Below are 24,974 nucleotides of genomic sequence, written 5' to 3' on the forward strand. Positions count from 1 at the left end.
GGTATATTAACTACCACGACAGCAGGGATGTTGAAAAGGAGATGACTGCGTTAGGGAAGTTCTGCTGTTAGTGACTATAGCCAAAACCCAGAAATTATAATAATTTATAAGTAGTTTCAGAGAATAGTAAACTGTTTGGGTTAGTTAATGGTTATACAATTAGAAGTGTTAATGATGATGTCTATATGTATATTTCTATATCACAAAATGTGGCTTTTAAATACTCATTTGATGCTGTTATCAAAATGCTTTCCTATTGAAGAGGAGAGAAGCCTTTACATACTGAATTAACTGTATATTAGTGCAATCGGTTGAATGAAAACTGGTGTCAACTAATTAAATTCATAATGTATGGAAAAAAGCAGAGGGGGTTCTGAGCCACCATTAAATTGCAGATCAATAATAATGGATATCTGAATTTATACTGGATGTGAAGTTAAAGTGACTTATTTAGGTACTGCTTAAAGAAGGAAAAGTTAAAATTAATTTGAGTTACAGTACACTCCAGGTTCTATTACATGTTGATTTGGTAAACTTGTTATGAGATTGACTTGAGCTACCATGTATAAACAAACAAAAAAACCCCAACCCCCTGAAGTTAATACCATAAAACTTGTATCATTATGTTGTTGTTTTTAGCAAAATCTTGCAATTGTGACTTTAACTATGGCTATTTGGGAAACTTGAAAGACACATCCAATTTGATCTGATAGTTCAAAAAAAAGGATGAAAATCAGGAAAAAGGAAAATATAGCCTACAAGATGCTAATAATGTTAATTTCCACCGTAGCTTGGCTTTGAATTTATACACTGAAGAATGTTTATTTTCATAATTGGACCCCTCGATTACTTAAATCCAAGAAGCTTATTGTGAGGCTCCTGACTCATTCAAGTAAGTATTAAAAAATGTAACAAATCTAAATGAAAGTTTCTAATGGAAAAGAAGTTTCTAATTAGTAACTTTCTAACGGAAAGTTTTCATAAGGGAGTACCTGAATGTTTGTATTGGAAAGACTCCCACACCTACTTCATAGATTTGCCAAGTGAAGCCACAGAAGGCTACCTAAGGTTAGATTGGTAAGAAATATGCAAAACACACCTTTTTTTAGCTAAGATGACTGAGATAGTGAGATGACGTGATTTGGATGAGGTCAGTCACTAATAGTTTAGAGAGGATTAGAAACAGCATGTTACTGGTCCTCAATCTGTTGCTGTAATTATTGAGCTACTTGAGTTCCTTGCAAAAGAACTTAGGTATTAGTATTACTGCTCTTGGAATTCACAGTAATAAATTAAAACATGTAGACTTGTGAACTCTATTTAATTGAAGGTGAAAGTGTCTCATCTCAAAAAAAGCAGAACAGTTTAATGTTTACCAACTGAAAAATCTGGAAGGGGTTGTACCTGGGCTTTTATGAGGTTGCACTAGCAAATAAAATAACATGGCTTTAAATTGTGCAAAATTAAGTGTTCTTAAATAATGAAGAGCAAGAACATGAGAAAAAAACAAACAAAAACCCCCTGATGATCTAACAAGTTTTAACTATAATGAACCCTGGATCTGTTGTGCCAAAATGGCTTAAGTAGCTAGTAATCAGTTGCTTCTCAATAGGCTGCTATTACTCGCTTGCTTCGTATAGATAGCCTTTATCTACAGCTTTTTCATGTCATTTGTTTTCATGTAGGTAAAGGCAACAAGCCTTCTCTTCAGGTGACCCCCCCCCCCCCCCCAACACATCTACTTGCTGTAATTACTCCATTACTTATACAGAATGCTTGCCTGCTAGCATAGATAGGAATTACAAAACATGCATTTCCATTTTACAGTGAGTCAGCGGTGAACAGATTTAATTAAGTTTAGCGATCTAAAATGTCAATAAACCAAAGTATACAAACTACACACTTAGGAAACATTTATGCTTTAGTAACTACTGAATTTGTAGAATCTCTATAGGAAAAAAGCTGTTATTGAGCTCATAAGCAGGAGAAAAGTTTCTAAGAGCAAATACATAGTTACAGGGGCAAGCTAGGGACTAAACATGACCCAAGCTGAAAAGAAACATGAAAAGTGAGAGTCTTCTCATAGCTAAATGGGACAAAAGTATTTGTCTCCATAAAACAAATCTACTACAAACGATGGACTTAATGACCTTGTCATTCTATGCTCTTTCACAACCTCTTAAAGTAAAATTTAGCTTCAAAGCTAAGTACAACTCAAGGAATTCTGCAATATAGCCAAACTGTAAATAGTGGTATTATGTAACTATTAAATATTTCATAACACTGGTGAATAATCTTGTAGCATTCTGACAAGATGGTCACTCCACTTGACAAATCTGTATTACAAATAACTTATTAGCAACTGATGCGTGTATTTTATATTCAGAAAAAGTAGATGTGATTGTAAAACGGTATCCTAGTTAGTGCCAATTCAGTAAGGAAAGGAGAACAGTTTTGAAGATAATGGCATGTTTTAAATAATGAATCAGTTACTTTGTATCTAAGCTCCTAACTGTTTTAAAGGCATAAAAGGAAATTCTAAGCTGAGGAAAATATTGTGGAGTTTGCTAACATATTTCATGTATTAAACATCAGCTGTTATACATGACTGTGGAACTGAAGGCAGGAGGAAGAAGCAGCTTTTTTAACTGTTCTATGCATAGCATGCTATGGCAGATAATTGATCTGGTGGAGTAATCACGTTAATACTTAGAATTTATGATGTATTTTATATTTTTCCAAGATGTACCCAACTAACTGTCAGGACAATTATATAGGTTTGTTAATTAAGTCACTCTTATCCTTGTTTTAGAACAAGCAGGTTTAGCTGTGGGTATTTGGAGTTGTTAATCACACAGTGAATGCAGCAGAATCAGGATTAGAACAGGATTCTCTTGTTTCCTGTCCCTGTTTTAATCAACTTGGCATTCTTGCCTGTCTAGAACATTCTGTATTTAATTTCTAATCCCATTTCTATTGACATAAAATAGACCCACACATTTTGATAGAAGAATAGATGTAGTATCATTTTAATAGAAGTAGTAGTAGTAGTTTTATTGGCTTCCTCTGTAGAATTTTACTATGTGCCTATTTTCCAAGCCCCGTTTATCTTAAGACATCTATTTGTGTCCTGGTTGCTCCAAATAGGATTGTTATCCTTGTATCTTCTTACAGCCTGTTGCTTCAATTCGACCTTGCATTACTTGAAGTATGTTTCTTTAAAGGCAGAATTTGCTTTAGTATGTTTCTATGTAACGGCTTTTGTTATGGATGTCACACTCAAGATGAGAATAAACCTCACTGATGTGGTTAGAGAAAGTGCAAAAATATATGAATCTTGCAGAATGGATTAAAAATTTAACCACTGCTTAAAAAGTAAAAATAACTTGGGTTTTCTTCTGGGGCAGAGAAAATGGCACATAGATAACTGTGCTTGGACTCTCAAATAACCATCAGAACTGCATGGTGAAATGCTCCAGCTGATCAATTTTGATCTTCTTTGTGGACACTATTGAGATCTTCACTGGATTAAGAAATCTATGAATTCTGGACAATCGAACACTATGAAATCTGTCCCTGGGACTCCTCCCTGGTGCAGGAAGCGAAGATGAGTAAAAACTAGAGCAAGCTAGGGAGAAAAATAGGAAGTAAGAAGTTTAGTTGACAGCTGTGCTACAAGGACTTTAACCTGCTGTGTAGCTCTTGAAGTTTGGATGGTAAGCAGTGTAGAATCTAAGGAAAGGTTTGGCTGAATAAGAAGATGGTGACATTTCCTCAGGGGAAGGCAGCCTCAGCAGTCCCTGCTGAAGAAGGGGGTTTCCTTGATGAGGAAAGCGGGTAGTGGTATAAACCAGACAGCTAGGGCGTTCTGCTGTCAAAACCAAAAAGTGTCCTGTAGAATACTGCGTGGGAGGAGCGGACTGCCCCTCTACTTTGCAGGTTTCCTAGATAATACATAGCACTCCGTACACTTTGACTCGCATCACTTAGTCTGTGTGCTTTCTTTGAGCAAGGTGACATTTTGGGTGGCTCTGGAGCCAAGCATATCCGTTGCACCTCCAGTCTGCTGTACTCTGGCTAGGTATGGCTGGAGAACTAGAACTGAGCCGCTAACTTTATTGCCTTCCCTTTCTTTTCAGAAAATTTCCTACAGTCTCTATGCAAACACCCTTCCACACCGCCATCACCTGCATACCTACTCCATACCATACCAAGCTTAAAAGAGCAACGGTTCTTTAACACGTAGGAGAGGCCCAGCGTGACGCTGGCCGCACAAGACGCCGCCCTCCCACACTCCTCCACACAACCCCTTCCCGCCCGGCTGGGACACACCTCCTGCGCGCCCGGGAGCATGCGCTGTTCTACTCCGCGGTGTGACGCAGCGCGCACGCGCGCGCTGGTGTGGCGGTAAGCGGAAAAGGGGCGGGCAGGGGGAAGGAAGGAAGGCGGGCGGTGGCAGCTGCTTCTCTCGCGAGATTTGGGGCGGTGTCGAGTTTGAACTGCGGGAGCGGCGCCGGGCTGAGGTAGTGAGCTGCGGGGGGCGGCGGCGGGCCGTTGGTGGGCCGTTGCTGTGAGGGACGGAGGAGCGAGCTGCGAGGGGGGCTTTCCTCTCTGTGGGTCTGTTGGTGCCTCTTTACTGCTCCTTGTCTGCAGAAGGGCGCTCTCAAGCGGCGGGGCTGTGGGGTCGAGGGGCTCGGGGAGGGTGGAGGAGAGCTACTGTCTCCCTTCCCTCCTTTCTTGCCGCTGTGTCTGGGACTCTGTGGCCTTCAGACCCTTCCCTTCGCCGGGGTCGCGCTGCCAGTGCCTTCCCCTTTTGCCTCAAGTGGGAAAGGCTCATCTCTCCTACGGCCCCTGGAGATACTGCGTCAAGGGAAGCAGGGGGGCACCCTCTCCCCCTCCGCCCTTTTTGCCCGTTGGTTATGCTACGGGCAGGGGGTGTCTTCCTGCGGAAGACAAAACCGACTGTAAGTCGTCGCCTGTATCCATGCATAGCGTCTTAATGAGTCTCTTGTTAAGAACCTTGTGCTGGCGCGAGTCGTTTGCTCGATTTGGTTTGAAGTGGGTCAGGAAGGTGTGCAAGCAGTGAGCGGAGAATACCACGGAATGACCGTCCTGAACTGCAAAAGGTTGATGTCCTGAATTAAAGGATAGATATAACGTTGCACTACACTGTTTAAGCAAAGTGCTAACAGTGGCTGGTTTGCCGAGTACTTTGTAGTGACTGAAAGATCAGGCTCTAGTCTGACTTTTTTTTTTCTTTTTTCTGCAAGGCTTAATCTACCCAAGAATGTGTTTTGTGGAAGGTGATTAGCCCTGAAAATATTTCAGCTTGAGCGTGCAACTTGATAAGTGAAGAAACAGACTTGTTTAAGTAACTGAAGTGAATTGTAAGGGGAATACCTGGCTTAAGGGAGAGAAACTATCTTGCTAATTATGTTAGTGATCAGAAAACTGTGTCAGCACTTCTGAATATAGGTACTTCAGATCATAGACGGCTGTTGCATATGACCCTCGGGAATAGCAGTTTAACTAGAAGAACAGTTATAGAGTGGGAGAAGAAAGTTTGCATGCTAGGAGACTGCCTTTTTATCTCCTACCCTATTATTTTCATCAAGAAATACTTAAATAGTTGAATAATCAACGTCTGGAGCCCTCAGTACAGAATCTGACATAAAATGTTTGAAGATAATTAGCCAAAAGTGAGTAACTTTTGTAACTATCTGTAGAATAAATGGAGACTGATTTCTGTTATTTTACCTCCTACCTGCTCACCTTACTACCTATTTAATGTATCTTAAAACGTTATTTTCAGGGTAGTTTACTTAACCTCATGCATAATATTAAATTGCAGGCAATTACTTTCCTATATAACAATACAGGTTTATGAACAAGCTACCTGGACTTGTCTGATGAAATTAATCCAAAATTGGTAATGAAAAGTTGAGGATGTCTGTGCTCTGAAAGCCATACTTGATGTTTTCCCTAATAGTTAGCAAGGAACTTGTGAATAGGAAAACTTTTTTTCTTTTCCTCTATACTTTAACTATAAAATCAAACAAAAGCCTAAGATCTCTTTTAATATTATCCGGTAAATTATTTATTAAGAGTTCAAAGATCTTGTATGTGAAACTGGAGGAGAGCATGCAAAAGAGATTGAAGAAGTAGGAGGGAGCAAGACAAAATCCCCAAATGACCTTTAAAAATTATATGTGTGCTTAGAAGAAGGTGACCCTGGGTGTAGCCTGTTTTCTTGCCCCACAGGTCAATTGCAGAGCATCTGTCTTTTGGCAACATTGCCTTATCTGGCTGTTTCTAAACTATCTGACAGCTGCCTCAACTGAGATTTGAATGAGATTTGCATTTCTATGGGATTTTAGTTTGTGATCTGCATTTTCATGAGACGGCCACAGGCGTTAAGCCTCTTCAGAAAGGGACTCCTATGAAGGACTGTGCTATGATGGCAGCTTATACTCATCTGGACTAGACAATTGTTGCCTTTTTTTTTTTTCTTTTAAAGGTAGCGTACGAGAATAAGGTCAAGAAGGACTTAAATGGACTTCTGAAGGTGAGTTAAAAATGTTACTCAAATTTAGTTTAGTAAGCTAGGAGCAATCAAATTGCTGTATTGCCTCTATACTGTTGTTTGATCAGAAAATAAAGCTATTTTTAAAATTCTGTTTATGAAGTGAATAAGGATTAATTCATCCCCTTTAGTAATGCAAACGCACACCAGGAGTGATGCCTATGTGCTTGTATTACTACATCTTGTTGTTAAATATTTCGTTATTGTACACAGTGTACATGCCCTTGCAGTAATAATAATATTTTTGATTCTTAGTTATAGGTATGCAAAATTCCTGTGTTTCACTGGCTTATTTTAGAAGTGTGCAAAACTTGTGTTTCAAGCATTGTAATGGTTAGATGTGGAAAACTGAAGTTTCAGAGCCCGGCTGGATAAAGTCTCTTTGTATGTGTTAAACTTGAATAACAACAAGTGATGGAAAATGTGAAAAACAGAGTTTGATAATTTCTATCTTGTGTCTCTGAAAGGAATTAGCACAGTTTTGGCATGACGCACTTTTGAATGTTAAAGTTATTTTTTTCTTTTATAGGCAGTTCCTTTTATAGGAACTCCTAGTGGAGTCACCCGTGTTGAATAAAAGTTAGGGGAAAAAAAAAGTGAAGGCATTACATTACAATAATGACTCTTAAAAATAATCTCTCCTGTGTTGAGCTGTGAAATTTGCTCTTGATTAAGTCCAGCATCTTGCTAACATTCATAAGGATAATATGTGCCAGTAAGAAATGGCAACAACTACATTGTTTACGTAAAAAGAAAAAGCACAGAATAAGATCTTCAATGAAGAATTACTTTAATCTTGAAATTATGCAAAAATTATGAACCCTGGCTTCGAAAATTCAACTGTAGACTTTTGTATTTGTGTATCATTGTTACTGCATACTTTCTGAGACAAGTCTTGGCTTATGTTGTTCAGAAGCCTGAATTGCTTAGCAATTTCTGTCTTAATAGGATTTTTTTGCAGTGTGCTAATTTAGTAGATTTGGGAGCAAACAGTCATACAAGCTTATGGTGTTAGTTTGACTTGATTTTTATTTTTTAAAATATTTTGTTTGGATTTATTTTTACTAACTTTTTGCAGAATTCACCTTTACTTGTGTTTTCTGTTATGATACGAAGATAGACATGGATGAATTTTCTGAAACATGTGACAGACATGGTTATTAACAAGTAGGCTACCTGCAGTGCTTTGTTTAAAGTGGAAAACAGTCATGAAAGATTCCATTAGGCACTTAAATAAATAAAAATCCCTGTGTTAAAATTCATATATTTTAACAGGGTTTCTATTTTTGACTCTTTCCTTCAACTACCTTTATCTGTTTCTATATCCCACATAATGTTATTAGGAGTAAACTATCCTGCTAATACAGCTGCTTACATGAATCTTAAGTGTTATTTGTGTACACGAGTAATGCTATAGTTAGTGTGGCTTTATTTATAATACCACAGAAAATATTGTCAGCCATATGCATAAAACTGTTTTTACAAGGTTATTTCCTAGCCTTCTCTTGCATATGGCAAGATAGCTATATACTAGATTAACTCGGGTTCTAGTGTGCTAGGAAACCAGGCCGGGTACACAGGAGTTGTTTTGCTGCATGCTATTACTTAAGACATAGTCAGGAATAAGATATTAACCAAATTTATGGAGAAAGAGCTGCTATCTTACTGTTCACAGCACTTTGTTCATGAACTATCTTTTTTTTGTTTTGTATTAATGCAAAAATATATCCTTGTATACTGATTAAGAATGGAAACCCAATAACTTCTTTCAGATTAACTGCTGTAACTTACTGCAATATATTTTTTTAATCATTTTGTGTTTGCAGTGTTGAAGTAACAAAAGGAAGAAAAATGGAGACAGAGACCATTTTAAGTCTTAGACACCAACTCAAGGAAGCAGAGAATGAGCGAAGAAAGGCAGCGCAATATGGCTTGCATTTATTGGAGTCCCAAAGTGAAGTTCAAAATCAGTTGGATCAAACACGCCGTGAACTGACTGAGAAAACTGAGGTGACGTTTTAAACTTTGTGTAAAAAAAGCAGTCAAGAACTTTGTTTTACAACTGTTTTGAGTGTCACAGGTGTGTTACGCCTTTTAGAGTCTAGATTAATTTTAATAAACCTTTTAAGTATTTGTAGAGAGGGCTTTTTATCTCTGCTCTTAAGATATTGAGTACCATTTTATCAAACTGGGGCAGGGTTTCATAGCTAATTATGCATCAGTTGTTCAGTACTGTGTAGGATTAATTGCCTTTAATGTAAAATGAATACCGAGTGCTAAAGTAAATTTGTGTTAGAGCATGTGTTTTGGGTATGTTTAGCAATTAATTAATGTTATGTGCTCCCTTCAAGCTTTGTATCACTTAAAGGTGTAGAAAGAATGCTAGCAGCAAGGCTCTAAAGCTTCTGTAGTGATTTCTTCTGTAGTGAAGCTTTCAAATCTTATAAATACCAAGAGATTCTGATTTTATTAGTACGTTTCTTTACAGCTCAGAAAAGAGTAGTGTAGTGTTGAAATATAGAGGTATTATTTAGTCAACCAGTTTTCTTAGTAATTGTGCAAGAAAATTCCAATCAGGAAAATCCCTTCCACCTTTCATAAACACTTTAATTTTTGGTTTTTTTCAGTCAGCCCATGCTTCAGATATACCATGTCTCTTCACTTAGTCTGTTTCTGGTTGTGCATCCATCCTTTCTCTTGTGATAGAGCTAAATTGTTTGTGGGTTTGTTGTAGTTTTTGTTTTATTGTTTTTTGGTTGTTTTTTTTTTTTTACCAGCTGGAGAGTTGTAGCACCCAGCTATTCTGAATGAACCCTAGTAACTTAGATTGATCAGTTTGCTGTTAGTAAGCTTCGTGCAAGAGAGGCAGATGGAAAGCACAAGTGATAAGGCAGGGCAGGATCATCCTTTTCTGCAGACAGCCTGAGATGGTAGCTACTGTGTTGTGAAGCTGCACTCACAGGTTGTAATCCTATGTTATAGGCTGGAGCAAAGTTATGAGCTAAGCTTGTGTGAACCAGATCAATTAGTAACTTAATTCCTTCCCTCTGCCTTTGGAATCTGTGTGTTTTCATATGGTAGAATAACATCCTGTGTGGGAACCATAGTTATCCAACAGATTCTTTTGAGCTTTTGAATCTGTGGCTCTCTTTGGAATCTGAGAGCCAAAGTAATTACTGTGAACACAAGTGTAAGTTTTAACAGCAGGCACAAGAGTGTTTCAGAAAAATCTGTGTACACTTCTGTAAAAGTCTGTGTAAACATATCATGGTAGATTTTTGCCTTTCTTGAGTCTGGTCAGCAGTGCACTCCCCAACGTTTTCCATTCGTTGTCTTTATCTTTAAAACTCGTCCTGTATACTTGAGAGCTAAGCCTGTCCTTGATAAGCTGGTGTCTGGGCTGCAGAGGTCAATTTCATCTCTGACCACTTTTAGCTTTGTTATGTTCCTTTTTTTTAATTCCAGTTTGTGTTTTAAGAGTTATTTTATTAAAAAAAAAAAATCCTGCATCTTTAGACTGATTTGGTTTTGGTATTTACCTTTTCTGCCTCCAAGATGCTCCTTTTTTTTTTTTTTTCCTTCTCCTTAATTGCTACCTGAATGGAAGAGTAAAATGAAGCTGCCCTTTATAATTAGCAAACATATACAATCAGGCATAGAGGGAAGCCGATTAAAAAGTCATTCTTCAGTCTGGAAGGGTTGATGGGATTTATTACAAAACAGTAGACAATTTAAATGTCTTTACGAAACATTGAACCCAGCTGTTCTGCAGTAGGGGAACACTTGATGGACTGTAACAATTTTTAACATAATTGTGTTCCATGGAGATAGAAAGGCCATGTAAGCTCTCACTAAATTTCTTTGTTACACTTGCAGAAAAGATTCCCACACCCTTCATGTTGGGTGCAAAGAAATGTACAATTTCCATGAAGAAGAGAAGATTACACAACCAAATAGCTCATAAAATTTCAGACCCCTCTGTTTTTTTTTTTAAAAAACCAAACAAACAAAAATATGGGTATGACAATTCCCTAATTGGACTTCAACATAAAGGCAGGATGAGCTGCAATCTGTAGGCATTTAGTGTCTTGGTTCTGAGCCTGTATTTAGTACGTTGTTCCCCAAGCATTTATGAATATTACATCTAGATTTATTAGTATGTTATTTCTTTCAGAAATTTGAACAAGAGAAATACTCTCTTCAGAGAGAAATTGAACTGAAGAATCGAATGTTGGAAAGCTTGAGTTTTGAATGTGATTCCCTTAAGCAACAGCAAAACATGCAACTGGATAAACAGAAAGAACAGCTTGCCAGAGTCTATGGACAAGAAATCAGTGACCTTAAAAACAAGGTTTGGCAACTAATATACAGCTAAAATGTTGTTAATAGCATTTTAAAGTATATGTATTTAACTTGTAATTGCACACTTACTACCAAAACAAATCTAAAATAGTTTTAATGTGTAGGAGCTTGTTTGGTTGGTTTTTAACAAACATCTGCATAGGTACATTGTGAATTACATTAAATTTCAAAGCTTACTTTTAAAAGTTTACTCTTAAGTTGTATTTCTAAGACACTTTCTGTAATTAGAACAGTCTCAAAATTACTGTGCTTTTCAAGAATTTATTATAAAATGGTACTGCTTAGTTTTCAACTGTCTTTAAGTTGGAGAACCTGAAAGCAGAACTAGATGAAACCCGACTCTCGGAGAAACAATTACGACACAAAGTGGATCATCAGAAGGAAATAATTGCTACCAAATCAGAAGAACTACATATGATGTCTGAACGTGTACATGAGACCATGTCTTCAGAAATGCTCAATCTTCAGATAGAACTCACTGAACTAGAAAGTGTGAAGGTGTGTGACTAGTACTTAATTAGGAATGTAGGCTACTTGGAGATAAAATTCTGTGCTTTTGCTCGTTTCATTTGTAGAAGCTTTGTTGTATATTGCTGCCTTATGTTTGGTTTACTATTAAGAAAATATGCACAGAAAAAAATAATAGTCTTAATAACTTGACTTTAATACAACCTCCTCTTCAAGATAATATTTTATATTAAAAGTAGTTACTACTAACAAACCTGTCTGGTTCACATGGGCCTGCTTTTGTTCAAATTGTTTTATAAACTTTTTATTTCATACTTGTGTGGGTTTTTTTATTTTTTGTTTAGGCCAATGTTGAAGAAAAGCTGAATGAACTGCAGTACAGTAAAGAACAATTAGAACTCATAAACAGTAACTTACGTAATCAGCTGGAGCGTCTACAGGGAGAAAAAGAGGAGAGGGAAAAAGAAGTTGTTTCTTACTGTAATGCATTAGAGGTATTCTCTTAATTTTATTTAACAGTGGTAGATAATCCCTGAATTCCACAAGTTGTGGTGCTAGCTTTTCAGTGAAATCAGAGGAATTTTGAGAGAGGAGTTCTGAGGAGGAAGGGAGAAAGAGAAGGCAGAGGAGAAAAAAAAGGGTATTGGCTAGTTATGTTTGGTATCGCCTGTTGCTAAATACTCTATACTGGTGTGTTTTTGTGGAAGGCCCTGTGTGGAGATTCTTTGCATTGCAGCATCCTGCCTCATAACAGGGCCTTCTCACAGATCACTGATAAAATTCTCATCTTTATTTCAAGTTTTTACTGAATGCCTTGGAAAATTTTGTACTGGTGAGTAGAGGATTTGTGACTAAATAGGACAGCAAGGCTAACAGTCTCAATACCATTAATCTAATTGATAAATATGAAAGTTTTCCTTTAAAGGTTTTAGTTGTGCTCTTGTCCTGAAGAGCAAGTGTAGTATTAAGCCTTTTAGTGAAAGAAAGGTGATTGTCTTTTACTAACTGGAACTGTATGCATAGTTGAGTACTGCAGCACAAGATAATCTGTGCTAAAGGCATAGGAAATGAGAAAGAGGTAAAACTATCTGATTAAATTCATATATGCAGTACATCAGATGCTTAAATGACTAATATCCTCTTTGCTTTAATCTAGAAAGCTCGTGAAGCTAATCAAGAGCTTCAGGTTCAGCTGGATCATGCAATGCAGCAATCTTTGGACCCTACAAGTAAAGGCAATTCTCTCTTTGCTGAGGTATGATTATGCCACAGGTACCTGAGAATATACAGAGGGGAGAAGAAATACTTCATAGCTGGTTTTTTTTTTTTTTTTTTTCTTATATTGCATTGAAAATCTTAGTATCAGTACCTGATCTGGCCAGCATGAATTTCTGTTCCTCAAATATTACTTGTGTTGAACTGTCTAGGAACTGACCTACGGAAAGCAATTTTTATGCACAATCTGAAGTTGGGGAGTTAGTAAACTTAATGGAATCACTTAAAGTTACCTGGCTATCAAGATAGAAGATGGGACTGAGGGTTCATGACAGTTCTGTCTGCAGCTCTTAGCTCTAAGTAGTTTTGTTCAGCTGGTAAGCCTTCTTTAATGCAGAAGGCTAGTATGTGAAATACTAAAAGATGCTGTTAAATGCTGCCTTTTAAAAACATGCTGAAAATGGCGGGATGTTTGAGCATTTGGGATGGTTTTTGAATTAGTTTTTGAATAAAAGTTCAGCTGCTGTTAAATGCATAGGAAGTTATTTTGTTCTCTGAATTGGTACACCCATATTTTTTTTTCTTAAACTATTTGTTCTGATGCCAATGGACAAAACTGATCTACAGCAACACCGAAGCATATGAAATGTTACTTTATTTTGATATCAAAGGAACAACAGAAAAATCTGTTGCACTTCACTGATTGGGCTTCAGTTGCTGTAGCACTGTCTACTTGCTTTTATCTCAGAGGTAATGACAATAGCGCATATTTTCAAGTACTGTTGCTGGAAAAGCAGTATTTGCAAAACCAACATCAATTGCTAGGTAACATCTCCTTGTAAAACTCATCATCCACGTGACAACAAGTGTTACAATTTTTATAGTAATAATTGTTAACGATGTTCTGTAGGTGGAGGACCGTAGGGCAGAAATGGAACGACAACTGATCAGTGTGAAAATAAAATATCAGTCACTACAAAAACAGCATGCATTCACTAGAGAACAATTGCAAAGAATGAAGGTATGACCGTTATTGTAATACTCCAGGGTTTCCTTGGGGTCTGATAAGGCAATGCTTTAGTACACAGGCTAGGGGATTTGATAATCTTTAAAATATGATACAGTAGTCTGGGGGGAGGGAAGTGGAGAAAAAACAAGTGAGATTTCATTGTGCCATTTGACTTTTATGGTACATTAGCATTTTTCTATTGCTACTAGTGTTACTACTTTATCCTAGAACTCCAAGTTATGCTCAAGACACAGTGTTTGCTTACTTTGGCAGTAGTTGTTAAATGGGTAAAAGTAAAACACAACTCGCATCAGTCAAACTAGCATTCAGTTTGTCTTGACAAATGCTTTTTCTTATCTAATTCTCCTACTACTTGAATAATTTGTTTGTGTATTAACTTTAATTGTCAGGAATGAATGTAAAGAAAAGGACAGGCTTGTAGTCTGTCCTCTGATCACGTGTGTCCGTTCTCCCCCCCCCGCCCCGCCCCCCCCCCCCCCCAGTTGCTTTCTTGGTTTTTTTATGGTTGTCCATATTTTTCTTGCTTCTCCTTATCTTTAGTGCAAGAATAAGTCATAACTTTTGTCATAACTGTTTCATTTAGACTAACTTCCATAGGATGGGAGCCTGTTGGTTCATACTGTTGAGAACTAGTTGGCAGAAGCTGATTTACAAGATAATGTAAAGGGGGATACTGCAAAACTGCCAACTGTTTTCATGTTGGTCTTCTGACTTTTCCAATACGAGAGTGGATCCTTTGATTTTGATCAAATACCTTGATCATGCAGTTTGAGGAGAGTGCTTAAACATAAAGAGTGATGATAATGAGTTAACACTGAAGATAGAGGTTTGTGTTACCTAGCCTTTGTGGAGAAGTAGGTTGAAAATAATTGAAACAACGTTCTTAAAGGACCAGAAAAGAACTACTGATGCAGCAAAGGAATTATTTTTATTAAAATCTGACCTTGAAAGCTAAAGACTTGAGTAAAATGATTGAATAGGATCAGTTTCTTAAGAAATTTTCTCCTTGTAATGTGAGGGTAAGTCAGTCACACTGATTGAATGGTATAAGAAACATTCCTAATACTGAAGATTTTCACCAAGAACTGAGGCAAATTGCTATCCCTGTTCTACTAAATGGTTTTTATTTGGAATTTCAATTTGTACTCATTTGTCCCCATAAAATTTCTTCTAATATCAATATTGGAGATAGGTAGTTTGTTACGACAGCTGTTTTGCTTAAGCTACCATGTTAGATCCCTGTTGGGGTCATCTCTGCTTTGTGTTGCTTTGTGATGCTGTGTGTTAAAGCTCATCTATAGTTAACTGATCTCTTCATTCAGCAGCTGATTCCAGCAGTATAGTTAACTGTTGTTGTAGCTTTAGTTGTCAGAATGTCTGAATGTGATATTTACTGATGAATTCTGAAGATCTGACTCCTGAACTTAATGTAAGCAGTATTCCTGTGAAAGTTTTACCATGTCTGGTAAAGCCCACAGTATCCCTTCCAGTTTCTTAATGTTTCTGTTCTTTGTTTTTATGTAGATCAACTGCAATTTGCAATTCTGACAGTTAGCAAGTGGGCTTTTAAGTGAAAGGGGAAAAGGCTGGGTGTTGCCTACATGCTTGGGAAATGTAAGGATAGTTTTAGTCAGCCAGTGGGGGTTAAAATTTTGCTTCCCTTGTGTCCTATAGAAGTTATGAGGAGGAGACGATTGAATCTTCCTTTAGCTCTAGTTTGTGTACAGAATCATCAACATCCTTTGCTTGACATAGGAGATTCTGTAGGGTAAATGCTCTTATCTTGCTTTCTCTGTTAATCTGTAGTCTAATTTGTTTTGGTTGATCCTTTCCCTGCGATTTCTCCGAGTGTCCTCCTACAGTGTTACCTTATCCATACTGACTAGGCTGGTAAAAATGCTACAGTTATCACCAACACCCTGTTAAGTCTTTCCATTATTGTACTTCATATTGTTTCTCCAGTTGTTTAAATGTCTGATGTATCACTTCTAACTGAATGTGTTAAGGCCCTTGTATTATGATATTATTATGTTAACAGCAGCAGAAAAATCGGCTATAAGTGCAAGACTCTTCATTGATAAACTTACCCTTTTGCAATGACAAAGGGTGTTCCTTTGCTTGAAAGCATGAGTTCCGCTGAAAGAGTAGAAGAAGCTGAAATTCTTGGATTAATATTACAGAAGGCAAGCTTCGTGTTATCTATACCTCAGAATTGCAACTGGAAAAAAAGGGTTTTTAAACTTGGTGAACTAGGGTGTGTTTTCCCAAGTGAGAAGTTTTCGATAGATACATGATAAACAAGCCTGAACTGTAGTTTGATTCTAGCTGACTTGGTGTTTATGGTTTGAACGTGAAATGTTGTGTGTGTCCTTGACAGTGTATTTATAGGTTCCTTAGTCAATACGGAGAAAGATATGATACCTCAGGACTACTCTGTTCAGTAAGTTTTCAGCTGTCCTAAAGATTATTAGTGTCAACCTAGGATGGTAATTGTGAAGACTATGTTGTGAAGACTATTGAGTTTAAGCATCCAAGCGTGCTTCTATATTCAGGATTAGATTTACAAGGCTTGAGTACCCTAACTGTTCTGGGTAAGAGGCTGAGATTTTCAGTCACTTAAACCCAGTATTTGTTGTAAGGATTTCTTTTTTTCCTTTTTTCCAGCTGCAAATGGCTACACTGCTACAGATGAAAGGCTCTCAGGCAGAATTTGAGCAGCTGGAACGCTTACAGTCAATGTTAGAACAAAAGAATGGTGAGATAGAAGATCTTCTTATGAAAGTGAGGCAGCTAGAAAAATTTAAGGTATGTGGTCTGTAATTAAGTGGGAAAGTTATAATGGGAATCTAAAACATGAGAATAAGAAGAATTATAAAAACTACCTGAAGTCCATGCTCAGGTTTGAAAAGGGATCCAAAGGCTACTCATACCTTTATTTGATGAAGGTTCTATTTTACAGCTGGAGAACATATACTTCTGAAGTTCAGAGAAGCAGAAAATTCTACACCACCCAACCCCTGGTTTGGAGAAACAATGTTTTCTGGGTTCCTGTGTGTAGCACCTTCATATTTTACATAGTTACCTGTAGTGTTTAAATTCAACTACTTGGTCAAAGTTCACTGAGCTATGACATCTAATTTTTCTCTTGGAAAACATAACCATTTCATACTTTTACTGTGTGTACTTAGGCTTTATCACTTTTTAGTCTCTCAGCTATACTGGATTTCTTGGATATTTATTTCCTTAATGTGTCTTAACTTTGCAGTTGAAGCATGCTCTTTTCTAGAAAAACTTAATTGCTTAATCATTCTTGTAAAGCAATTTCTTCAGTCGTCTTATGCAACTTGATAGCATCTTGTCAATATTTTGGAAGGTGAGAAATATACGAGAACACCTGTGTGTCCTATTGTAATGTTACTGGTGTTTGTGTTTATATAGAGTGAAAAACTTAGCCTTTCTTACATACTTATGGACTTGATTGGCCCTTTCTTATCACAGCTTTGGAATGTAAACTTAAGTTTATTAGCTTATGCATTAGGATTATGCTTTCCAGGATATGTCCTCTATTGTGCATTTAACCCAAGTGGCACAAAGCTAGGCTTAACCCCTTTTAGTAAACAATTGAGGCAGCTTGATTGCTTTACCAGTTTTGTTGTGTATAAGCTTGATCAGTATTTATTTTTGTCTCTATGCCATAAATAAGTAGTGTCAGGAAATTAAATAATTGATTCAAATAACCATCAAAAGTACCTGTAGTCAGTGACTGACAGAAGCGTATGAGATTGGTGGGACAGTATTAAATCCGAGTACTGCTGGTTCAGAAAAAAAAACACAAAGCAAAAACCCCAGTGTTTCACATGTTACTGATGTATTTTATAGAAAGTTTATTGCATTTATGGCATCTTTACTATGAACTAACTTTCTCATCTAAAAGATTTAATTGATTTTGAGATTTTGGCTATTGATTAACATGTCTTGTATTCTTTACCTTTGGGGTCCAGCTGCTGAAACCTAGAAATAAAGGCTGAAACAAATTCCCTGTGGGTTAACTAAATATCCTGTATTTTGAAGTAAAAAGGAAGATGACTGTTTTGCAATGCTGTTTGAAAACCTTCTGGAGCTGAGAACTTGCTTCTTTTTTTTTTTTAGTGAATGAGAGAACTGTTTCAGTGCTATTTATTTGACATTTGTAACAAATGAGGAAGTACTCTGAGCAGCTGAGCTCTCTTGTATGTTTAAATGGCCCTGTGATAAGGCTTCTTTACAGAAATGCATGGAAAAATTCACCGAAGGACTAAGCTAATGTGCTTCTGAAAGGTCACTATTTGACAACCTGACACTTTTTCTTTATCAGACTTTATATGAGAATATGGAAGAATCCAGAGCTAGTAGTAGCTCCAAAGGAGAGTCTGAAGATGGTTACTATGCAGATTTACTGCAAATGAAACTTGACAACTCAAAGTAAGTACTTAATGGTCTGAGGCATAGAAGTTGTTTGTAGTCTGGTTATCTTCTAGCTGCTACTTCTTCTCCCTTTTCTTGTTACTGGTTGTCTGTATGTAGTCCACTGACTGTATGTGCAAATATGCTTGTTGTCTCATTTTCTAATACTGTGGAACCATCCTATGTTCATTATAGGACTGAGAGTTGTTTTGTTTGTCATTTTACTTATTGTTGCAAAATATAGGAGCAGAACTATTTTATATTATTGTTGCTTTCTTCTAGAAATGTTGTTAATACTCCTAGATACAAGATAGTTGACAACTTAAAAAAAAAAATTAAAAATTAACCTGTAAGGGAGCAGTATGAAGCTTTTTAAAGTCTATAGGCTCTATATATTTATTTCTCTTCTAAAAAGAGCCAGATAATAACACTTGAAATGTTTTATTCAACTATTTGAGATGTGTTCTTTGGCTAGTGAATTCCATATCTATTAATTAGAAAGTCCATAGTGTTTGGCCTCAGGACTGTTTTTAAGCCCTCAGGTGAAAGTATTGGACTTCCAGCAGGAGGCAATAGTCTGCTGTGGGAATTCCAGAGAAGTCTGTCACCTCACTGTTGTTGCTATTATGAGAAACTGGCATGAACCAGTTACATATGCATGTGTGTGTTCAGTATATAGCTTTGTTTTTAACGAGCATTATATCTCTGGTAACTAAAGTCACTACTCTGTGTCAAGTTCAAGTGAGAACTTTCATTCTGCCGAAAGAGGTGTTTTTCATTTCCTACTAGTGCATAAATATGAATTTTATGTGAAGTCGCTGAATGGTTAGTTGACTTTGTATCTGCTGTTTTACTTACAAAATAAACAAACCCAAAAAACCACCACCCAAAAAAACCCCAACAACAACACCCCAAACAAACAGAAAACCAACAAAGTCTGAGTGACTGTATAATTTTCCTCCCACCCTAGCAAGGAAACTGAAACCTTGAAAAATGAACTATCCTTGCAGAGGATGAAAGCTCTGTATGAGAGCCAAAGGGTTCTGGAAGTTGAAAGGAAACTCTTCACAAACGAGAGGCATTTGCAAGCTTGTCAGAGTGAGAATATGAACTTGCGTGTTATGCTGGATGAGCTAAAAATGAAATATGAACCTGAAGGTAAATACTACATTTCAATATGGAAAAAAAAAAAACCCTGGTCTTTTCAACCTTCACAAGTGGAATGACATTAAACAGGAAGACATTGGGTTAGTTCCAGTTATAAACTAATGTTTAAATGGCTGCCTCTTTGATAATAACCTGGTCCAAAAACTGCTGAACTGAAATAGTACAGCCCTACCTTGCTCAAGGACCTTACTTTAGTATGTATAGTAATATTAATTCCAGAAGACTAAAGAGTACAAATTACAGTGTTCTAGCTAGATCTGTCTAGCTAGAGTATAGCTAGATAACCATAGTGAAGCAGGTGGGAACAAATTCTCAGGAGGTGCTTTTCATAATAGTAGCAGTATCTCTCTATTGATGAGAAGTAGCAGCTTTCTGAATGCAGGTAGCTGATACAAGCTTTGTAATAAGTGCAAAGCATTTAGAGGAAAAACTGTTTAGTAGCTCTAGTTAATATGGGTTAAGTTTTGACAACAGAGGTCCACCTGAAAAACGGCTGATACCTGGGTATGTGCAGAAACAAGGGAGTTGTAGCCTGTGGAGGAAGATGAATGGGGAACCAGATGGGTGAATTGATTTTGGTACTTGTCCCTACCCAAAGGATTTAAATTGAAAATCTTAGTTGTGGAAGCTTACCTCGGCAGCCCCCAAAATGGAAATAAAATAATTGAGCATATTGATGTAGTTCAGAGCATCTTTTAAAAGCCTTGGTAAAAAGGGAGAGTGGATGGGGAGAAAGAGACTTTTGTCTCTCTTTGAAGCTAACTTCTATCAGGATGCTTACTTGCTGATAACAGATTATATGAAAGTACATTCTTTAAGGGATGTAAATTGTCTATTAAGAATTATTCCAAGGTCTTTAGTCATGTGAAATGTTCTTTATTAGTGTTATTATGACCATATTGATGGACAAGTTAACTACAGCTTCACTTGTGTACAAAAACTATATTCCTTTTTTCTTAGAATTACTTAAAGGCACTAAAATTAAAAAGAAGAGGGAGAAGATTCCAGTGGACAGTACTTGTGAATACTTGGACAGCAAAAATACTTCGGTAAAAGAAGCAGCTCTCACTCAATTGCCAAGTAAGGAAGAAACAAAGATGACTTCCAAGAACTTGGAGCAAAGTGATGCTTCTCCAAAAAAACATGCTCTTGAAGCACCGCCAATAAATATAGCTCTTCAAGCAATGCAAGCAGGAGTTGAACAGGAAAGAGAAAGAAAGAGAGTTAAAACTAAAGATGAGAATCATGATGCCTTTACTTCGTATAGCAGAAGTGGAAGTAATTCCATGACTTCAGCTGCCCCCAGGTCAGTGTCAGCTTCTGTCTATGGTCAAGGCAATCATCACAGACCTGCATCTCTTTTCTTTCGCTGCATGAACTATGCTATCCACTTCTTTATCTATTTCCTCAGTGTTGCATGCAGTGTAATTCCTCGGCTCCGGCTGCCTACGTTGAACCTCTCAAAACCTTTTAGAAAGACTAAAATGGTGACTAATGAAAAAGACTCTTGAAACTGTAACAATCTTTGAAATTCCCATTACTTGAAAATGTTTAAGGTGTGCAGATAGCATGACAGTTCACTCAGTTTGCTCTAACTTCTGAAACAGGATTGTTTTCTTGGTCCCTTCAAAGCTGCCACACAACTGTGTTACATATCAAAGTAGCAAAGGCAATAGGTATCATGCTTCAGTTTCATACCTAATTTCAGCACTCATCAACTTTCAGATTTAGCTAAAAGCCTAAAAATTATTTAAATTAAGTAATTCTTAACCTGAATTGGGTTAACAAAACTTGCGTTGTACCAGGCAATAGACAATTAATTATGCTATTTGTGTTGTCAGACAACTGACTTCCATAATCTGGATGCATGATAACTAGAAACACAACTGCTAAACTAAGATCAAGTTTTTTCCCTGAACTGAGAATTTAAGTTATTTTTTGATAAATGGTAAAGTAACTTAGTACAGTAATTGGCTCCACCTTTTTTATCTTGGTGAAAGGAATGCTGAATTTTTTTTCCAGCTGGTGCTTTTGTATTCTGTTCATATTCATAATCTTAGTGAACACATGTTGGAGTGTTTGGGGGGAGAAGAAAAAAATCTGGGATAGTCTAGATGTTTTGAGCTTACAACTTGCTAATGTCTGCTAGTAAAAATAGTTTATTGAATCTAGAGCAACAGCAGCTTCAAAGATGGAGGAAGGAATAACACATGAAAATCTGTACAGTATATCCAAACCTAGCAGCATTCAGAAGTAATTGGATTGATATTTTGACTTTCAGATCAATTATTCAAGGTTGCATTGGATGCAATTAGCAGATTTAAAGTAACCAAATGGAACAATCTTCTGAAATAGTCTGGAAAGAATATGGCAGAAATAGCAGTGTAAGTAGCTATGTTAAAATATGCAGGGACTGTTGTTGAGGAGGAAAGAGCAGGGAGGTCAAACATGGGTGGTGAAAGTTGAGAGGAAAGACTGGATAATTTAGTGATGGTATTGTGTTTTGACAGTGTTCTGTACATATAAAAGAACAGATAGCATGTAACCTGGGTGTGAAAAGTTTAATGTATTTTCTCATATTTCTTCTGGAAAGGAAGATGCAGTGTCTGCCAACAGGAAGTTGTTGGAAACAATTTATGTGAACTGAAGGGGCAAACCTACCAGGCAGAGGGGGTGAGGAGAGGAAATTATTTTATGAGGTTGATGTTTGAAAACAGAGTGGATGGAAAAGGTGGAAGAGGAAGATGAAGTCATCGTTCAGAGGGAGGGTTCTAATCTTTCACCCGTTGCTACTGGTTCAAATAAGGAATAAAACATCAGTAGATTTAAAAAAATAAAAACCACCAACCCAACAACAAAAAAGCTACAAGACTCCTTATAAGCTTTAAAGTTGTTTTCAATGGTGGTATGAACCTGTAAAAGGCAAATCCAGGCAGGAGGTTCTGTTCGTGGTCCCAATTGTGTTAATGAACTACTACATCCCCTGTTAATGATGTTGTTAAGATAACATTGAGGATTTACTTAAACCTGATCTGTTACTATTTATTATGAAATAGGAAGTCATTATAAAATCTGAGTGTATAAGAGGTTGGGTTTCTAAACACTAAAAGATTCTCTGGACTGTTCTGTGATGGATGTGGCCAAACCCTATGTAGGAATACAGCTAAATGCAAAGGCACAAAAAATATTGGCAACTTGAGCAGGAATGTGGACCTGAAAATGGAGAGTTTGGGGGAGTAAAAAATAATTGGCATGTTCATGGTGGATAATTGTCGGTATTTCACGTTGCGTTCAGTAAAATGTGACGTTCTGGCTGAAAAGGCTGTTGTGGTCATTGGGGGTTATTTTTGTAACTGGAGTAGTTTTTGTGCAATAATTACTCTAGCTCTGTCATTATTAGTCCATGAAATGTGGCAGTGAAAAGAGCCATAGTAACTGTGCAGGGATTGCAAACTTCACTTCTAGAAAATGGTGTTTGAAAAGCTTTGTCATCTTGGCTTAGGAGGTGATGAAGAAGTGGTCAGAAGTGATCTGTATGTACTTGTAAGGGTGACAGATTTCCTTGTTTGAAGAGTCTTGCTTGCTAATGTGATTTAGCAAGGTAAAGCTAGGTAACTTTGAACTGATAGCATATGTATATATCTGTGGTGCGTGTGTATATACTTACAAAAGTTTAAAGCAAGTAAACGTTGGAATACTTTATTAGGGGATGATACGGATTAGGTTATGGTATCTGAGTGTTGAGAACATAGTAGTTGAGACTAAAGATTTAAATATTTAAGTGATTATTTGTAATAGTTAATTACTACTGTAATTCAGGCAAGGCAAAGGTTATAGGTAGCGATAACTTCTGTTAGGCCAACTGGTCTATAAAAAAATACACTTCTGTATTGAAATGCTTTTTTTCACTTCTGCAACTGAAATGGCAAATTCCAGCCCTTGCTGCCCAGCTTAATTTGCATTTAGGTTTGAGGTAGTTTGCTTTAGTTTGATCGAAAGAAGGGCTTGCGTGCCCCAGAGCTTATTTGCTCTTTTAAATTATTTAGTTGGATTACATATACCAAATCTACCTCATTTGGACTTTGTTGAACAGGGAATGCCTATAGCCATTTGGCTCAGCAGGAGATCTGGATAACTAATATTCTAGGCATGGCATTCGTCCTCAGGAACTAAAGCTCCATCTAATCAGACTAGTTGATCTTCCTTAAATGGGTAGAAGGAATCCTCATTACATCTCGTTTCTGGAGTCTACAAAGTCAAAGCTTGATAGAATCATATCCTAGTTTCACAAGCATTTTATTTTTTTTTTTAAGTGGAAGTGTTTAACTGTCATCTTTCTGATCTATCCATTTCCTTATGCAAACACTTCATGAAATATGGCAATGCTGTAAGGGGTGGTCTATGAACTGGCTTGGTAGCAGGACTGTGGTTAACTTTGGTGGGTTAACAGGTGGGTTAACTTTGGCTTGCTGCCAGATGCCCACCCAGCTGCTCTCACTCCCCCTTTTCAACAGGATTGGAGAGAAAATCAGATGGAAGAATCTTGTGTGTTGAGATAAAGACAGGGATCAATTAGTCACAGGCAAAACAGACTTGACTTGGGGAAGATTAATTCATTCATAATTAAAAGTTGTGGGATAGCAAGAAAGATGATCACCTTCCCCCTACACCCTAACCCTTCTTCCCAGGCTCAGCTTCACTCCTTCGTTCCCAGCTTCTACCTCCTCCTCACAGAGTGTCACAGGGGGGATGGGGAATGGGGGTTGTAGTTAGTTCATAACACTTTCTCTGCTGCTCCTTCATTACCATGAAGGTTGGTAGAAAAGAATTTAAAAAGGGGCTGGCTGATTTTTGAACTCCATGAGACTTAACTTCATAACATGATGCTCAGCTGTTAACTTTGGAATCTGTTAAATGAACTCATTCATTTTGTCCCTTCTCTTGTTATATGTAGCAGCCTGTAGACATGATCTATTACACACTAGTAAAACATGTATTTTTCAAAAAAATGTAATTCAGTATAGTGATGAAAGTATGGTTTAACAACTTGTAAGCTGTAGAATAATCAGTCCTGAAGCATTTGCAGGCCAACTATAAGACACTAAGAATGAAAGAGGAAAAACTTACTTGCTTGGATTGTCTGTTCATTGTCACATTAAAACTCAATTACTTGAATCGTCAGGCATTTCTGAGTACCTCACTGCCATAAACTAAGGTTTTCATGAGTGAAGCAAATCATGGCAATCTATTGCTGATCCAGATAAAAGCTGTAACTAACTTAAGTGTAGCTCACTAACATGAAATGGCTCATTCATTTCATCTTCGCAAGTCAGTGCCAGTCCTCTGATAAATTACTTTAGGTATTTATTAATGTAGTTTTAGTGTGAGTAAGCTTACTTTATGCTGACTTGCATAAACATTTTGGTGTGCATTTGAAGCATAAAAAGATTATTTTTTTTCCTCCTCAAATAACGAATTCTGATAGTTGTTTACTTTTATGAAACAATGTGATGTTTCTGATGCGAATTTTATTTCCAGACTTGTTACACTATACACTAACAGAATTACCTAATACTGTTGTCGTGGTTTAGCCCCAGCCGGCAACTAAGCACCACGCAGCTGCTCGCTCACTCCCCCCGCGGTGGGATGGGGAAGAGAATCAGAAGAGTAAAAGTGAGAACACTCGTGGGTTGAGATAAGGACAGT

The 24,974-nt window shown here is 37.2% G+C and overlaps 1 protein-coding gene across 7 annotated transcripts in view; it reads left to right on the top strand.

Annotated features, from left to right (window-relative positions):
* The first annotated feature begins 4,454 nt into the window (after positions 1 to 4,454).
* The window catches only part of SPDL1 (spindle apparatus coiled-coil protein 1), a 367,882-nt gene continuing 347,362 nt past the window's right edge, over positions 4,455 to 24,974 (top strand). The window contains exons 1-14 of one of the 7 annotated variants that reach the window (XM_075509995.1): positions 4,488 to 4,523; positions 5,271 to 5,349; positions 5,616 to 5,699; positions 6,518 to 6,565; positions 8,410 to 8,593; positions 10,758 to 10,934; positions 11,249 to 11,443; positions 11,758 to 11,907; positions 12,570 to 12,668; positions 13,539 to 13,649; positions 16,323 to 16,463; positions 18,013 to 18,119; positions 19,072 to 19,259; positions 20,229 to 20,794. In XM_075509995.1, the coding sequence (XP_075366110.1) occupies positions 8,435 to 8,593; positions 10,758 to 10,934; positions 11,249 to 11,443; positions 11,758 to 11,907; positions 12,570 to 12,668; positions 13,539 to 13,649; positions 16,323 to 16,463; positions 18,013 to 18,119; positions 19,072 to 19,259; positions 20,229 to 20,779 (1,878 nt within the window). In that variant the 5' untranslated portion in view covers positions 4,488 to 4,523; positions 5,271 to 5,349; positions 5,616 to 5,699; positions 6,518 to 6,565; positions 8,410 to 8,434 and the 3' untranslated portion in view covers positions 20,780 to 20,794. Of the gene's footprint in view, positions 4,524 to 4,607; positions 4,965 to 5,270; positions 5,350 to 5,615; positions 5,700 to 6,517; positions 6,566 to 8,409; positions 8,594 to 10,757; positions 10,935 to 11,230; positions 11,444 to 11,757; positions 11,908 to 12,569; positions 12,669 to 13,538; positions 13,650 to 16,322; positions 16,464 to 18,012; positions 18,120 to 19,071; positions 19,260 to 20,228; positions 20,795 to 24,974 lie in introns of those variants that run through there. The other 6 variants (XM_075509994.1, XM_075509999.1, XM_075510000.1 and 3 more) reach the window with 6 other exon arrangements.

This window comes from Mycteria americana, chromosome 8 (genome assembly GCF_035582795.1).
Source record: "Mycteria americana isolate JAX WOST 10 ecotype Jacksonville Zoo and Gardens chromosome 8, USCA_MyAme_1.0, whole genome shotgun sequence".
Taxonomy (NCBI): Eukaryota; Metazoa; Chordata; class Aves; order Ciconiiformes; family Ciconiidae; genus Mycteria; species Mycteria americana.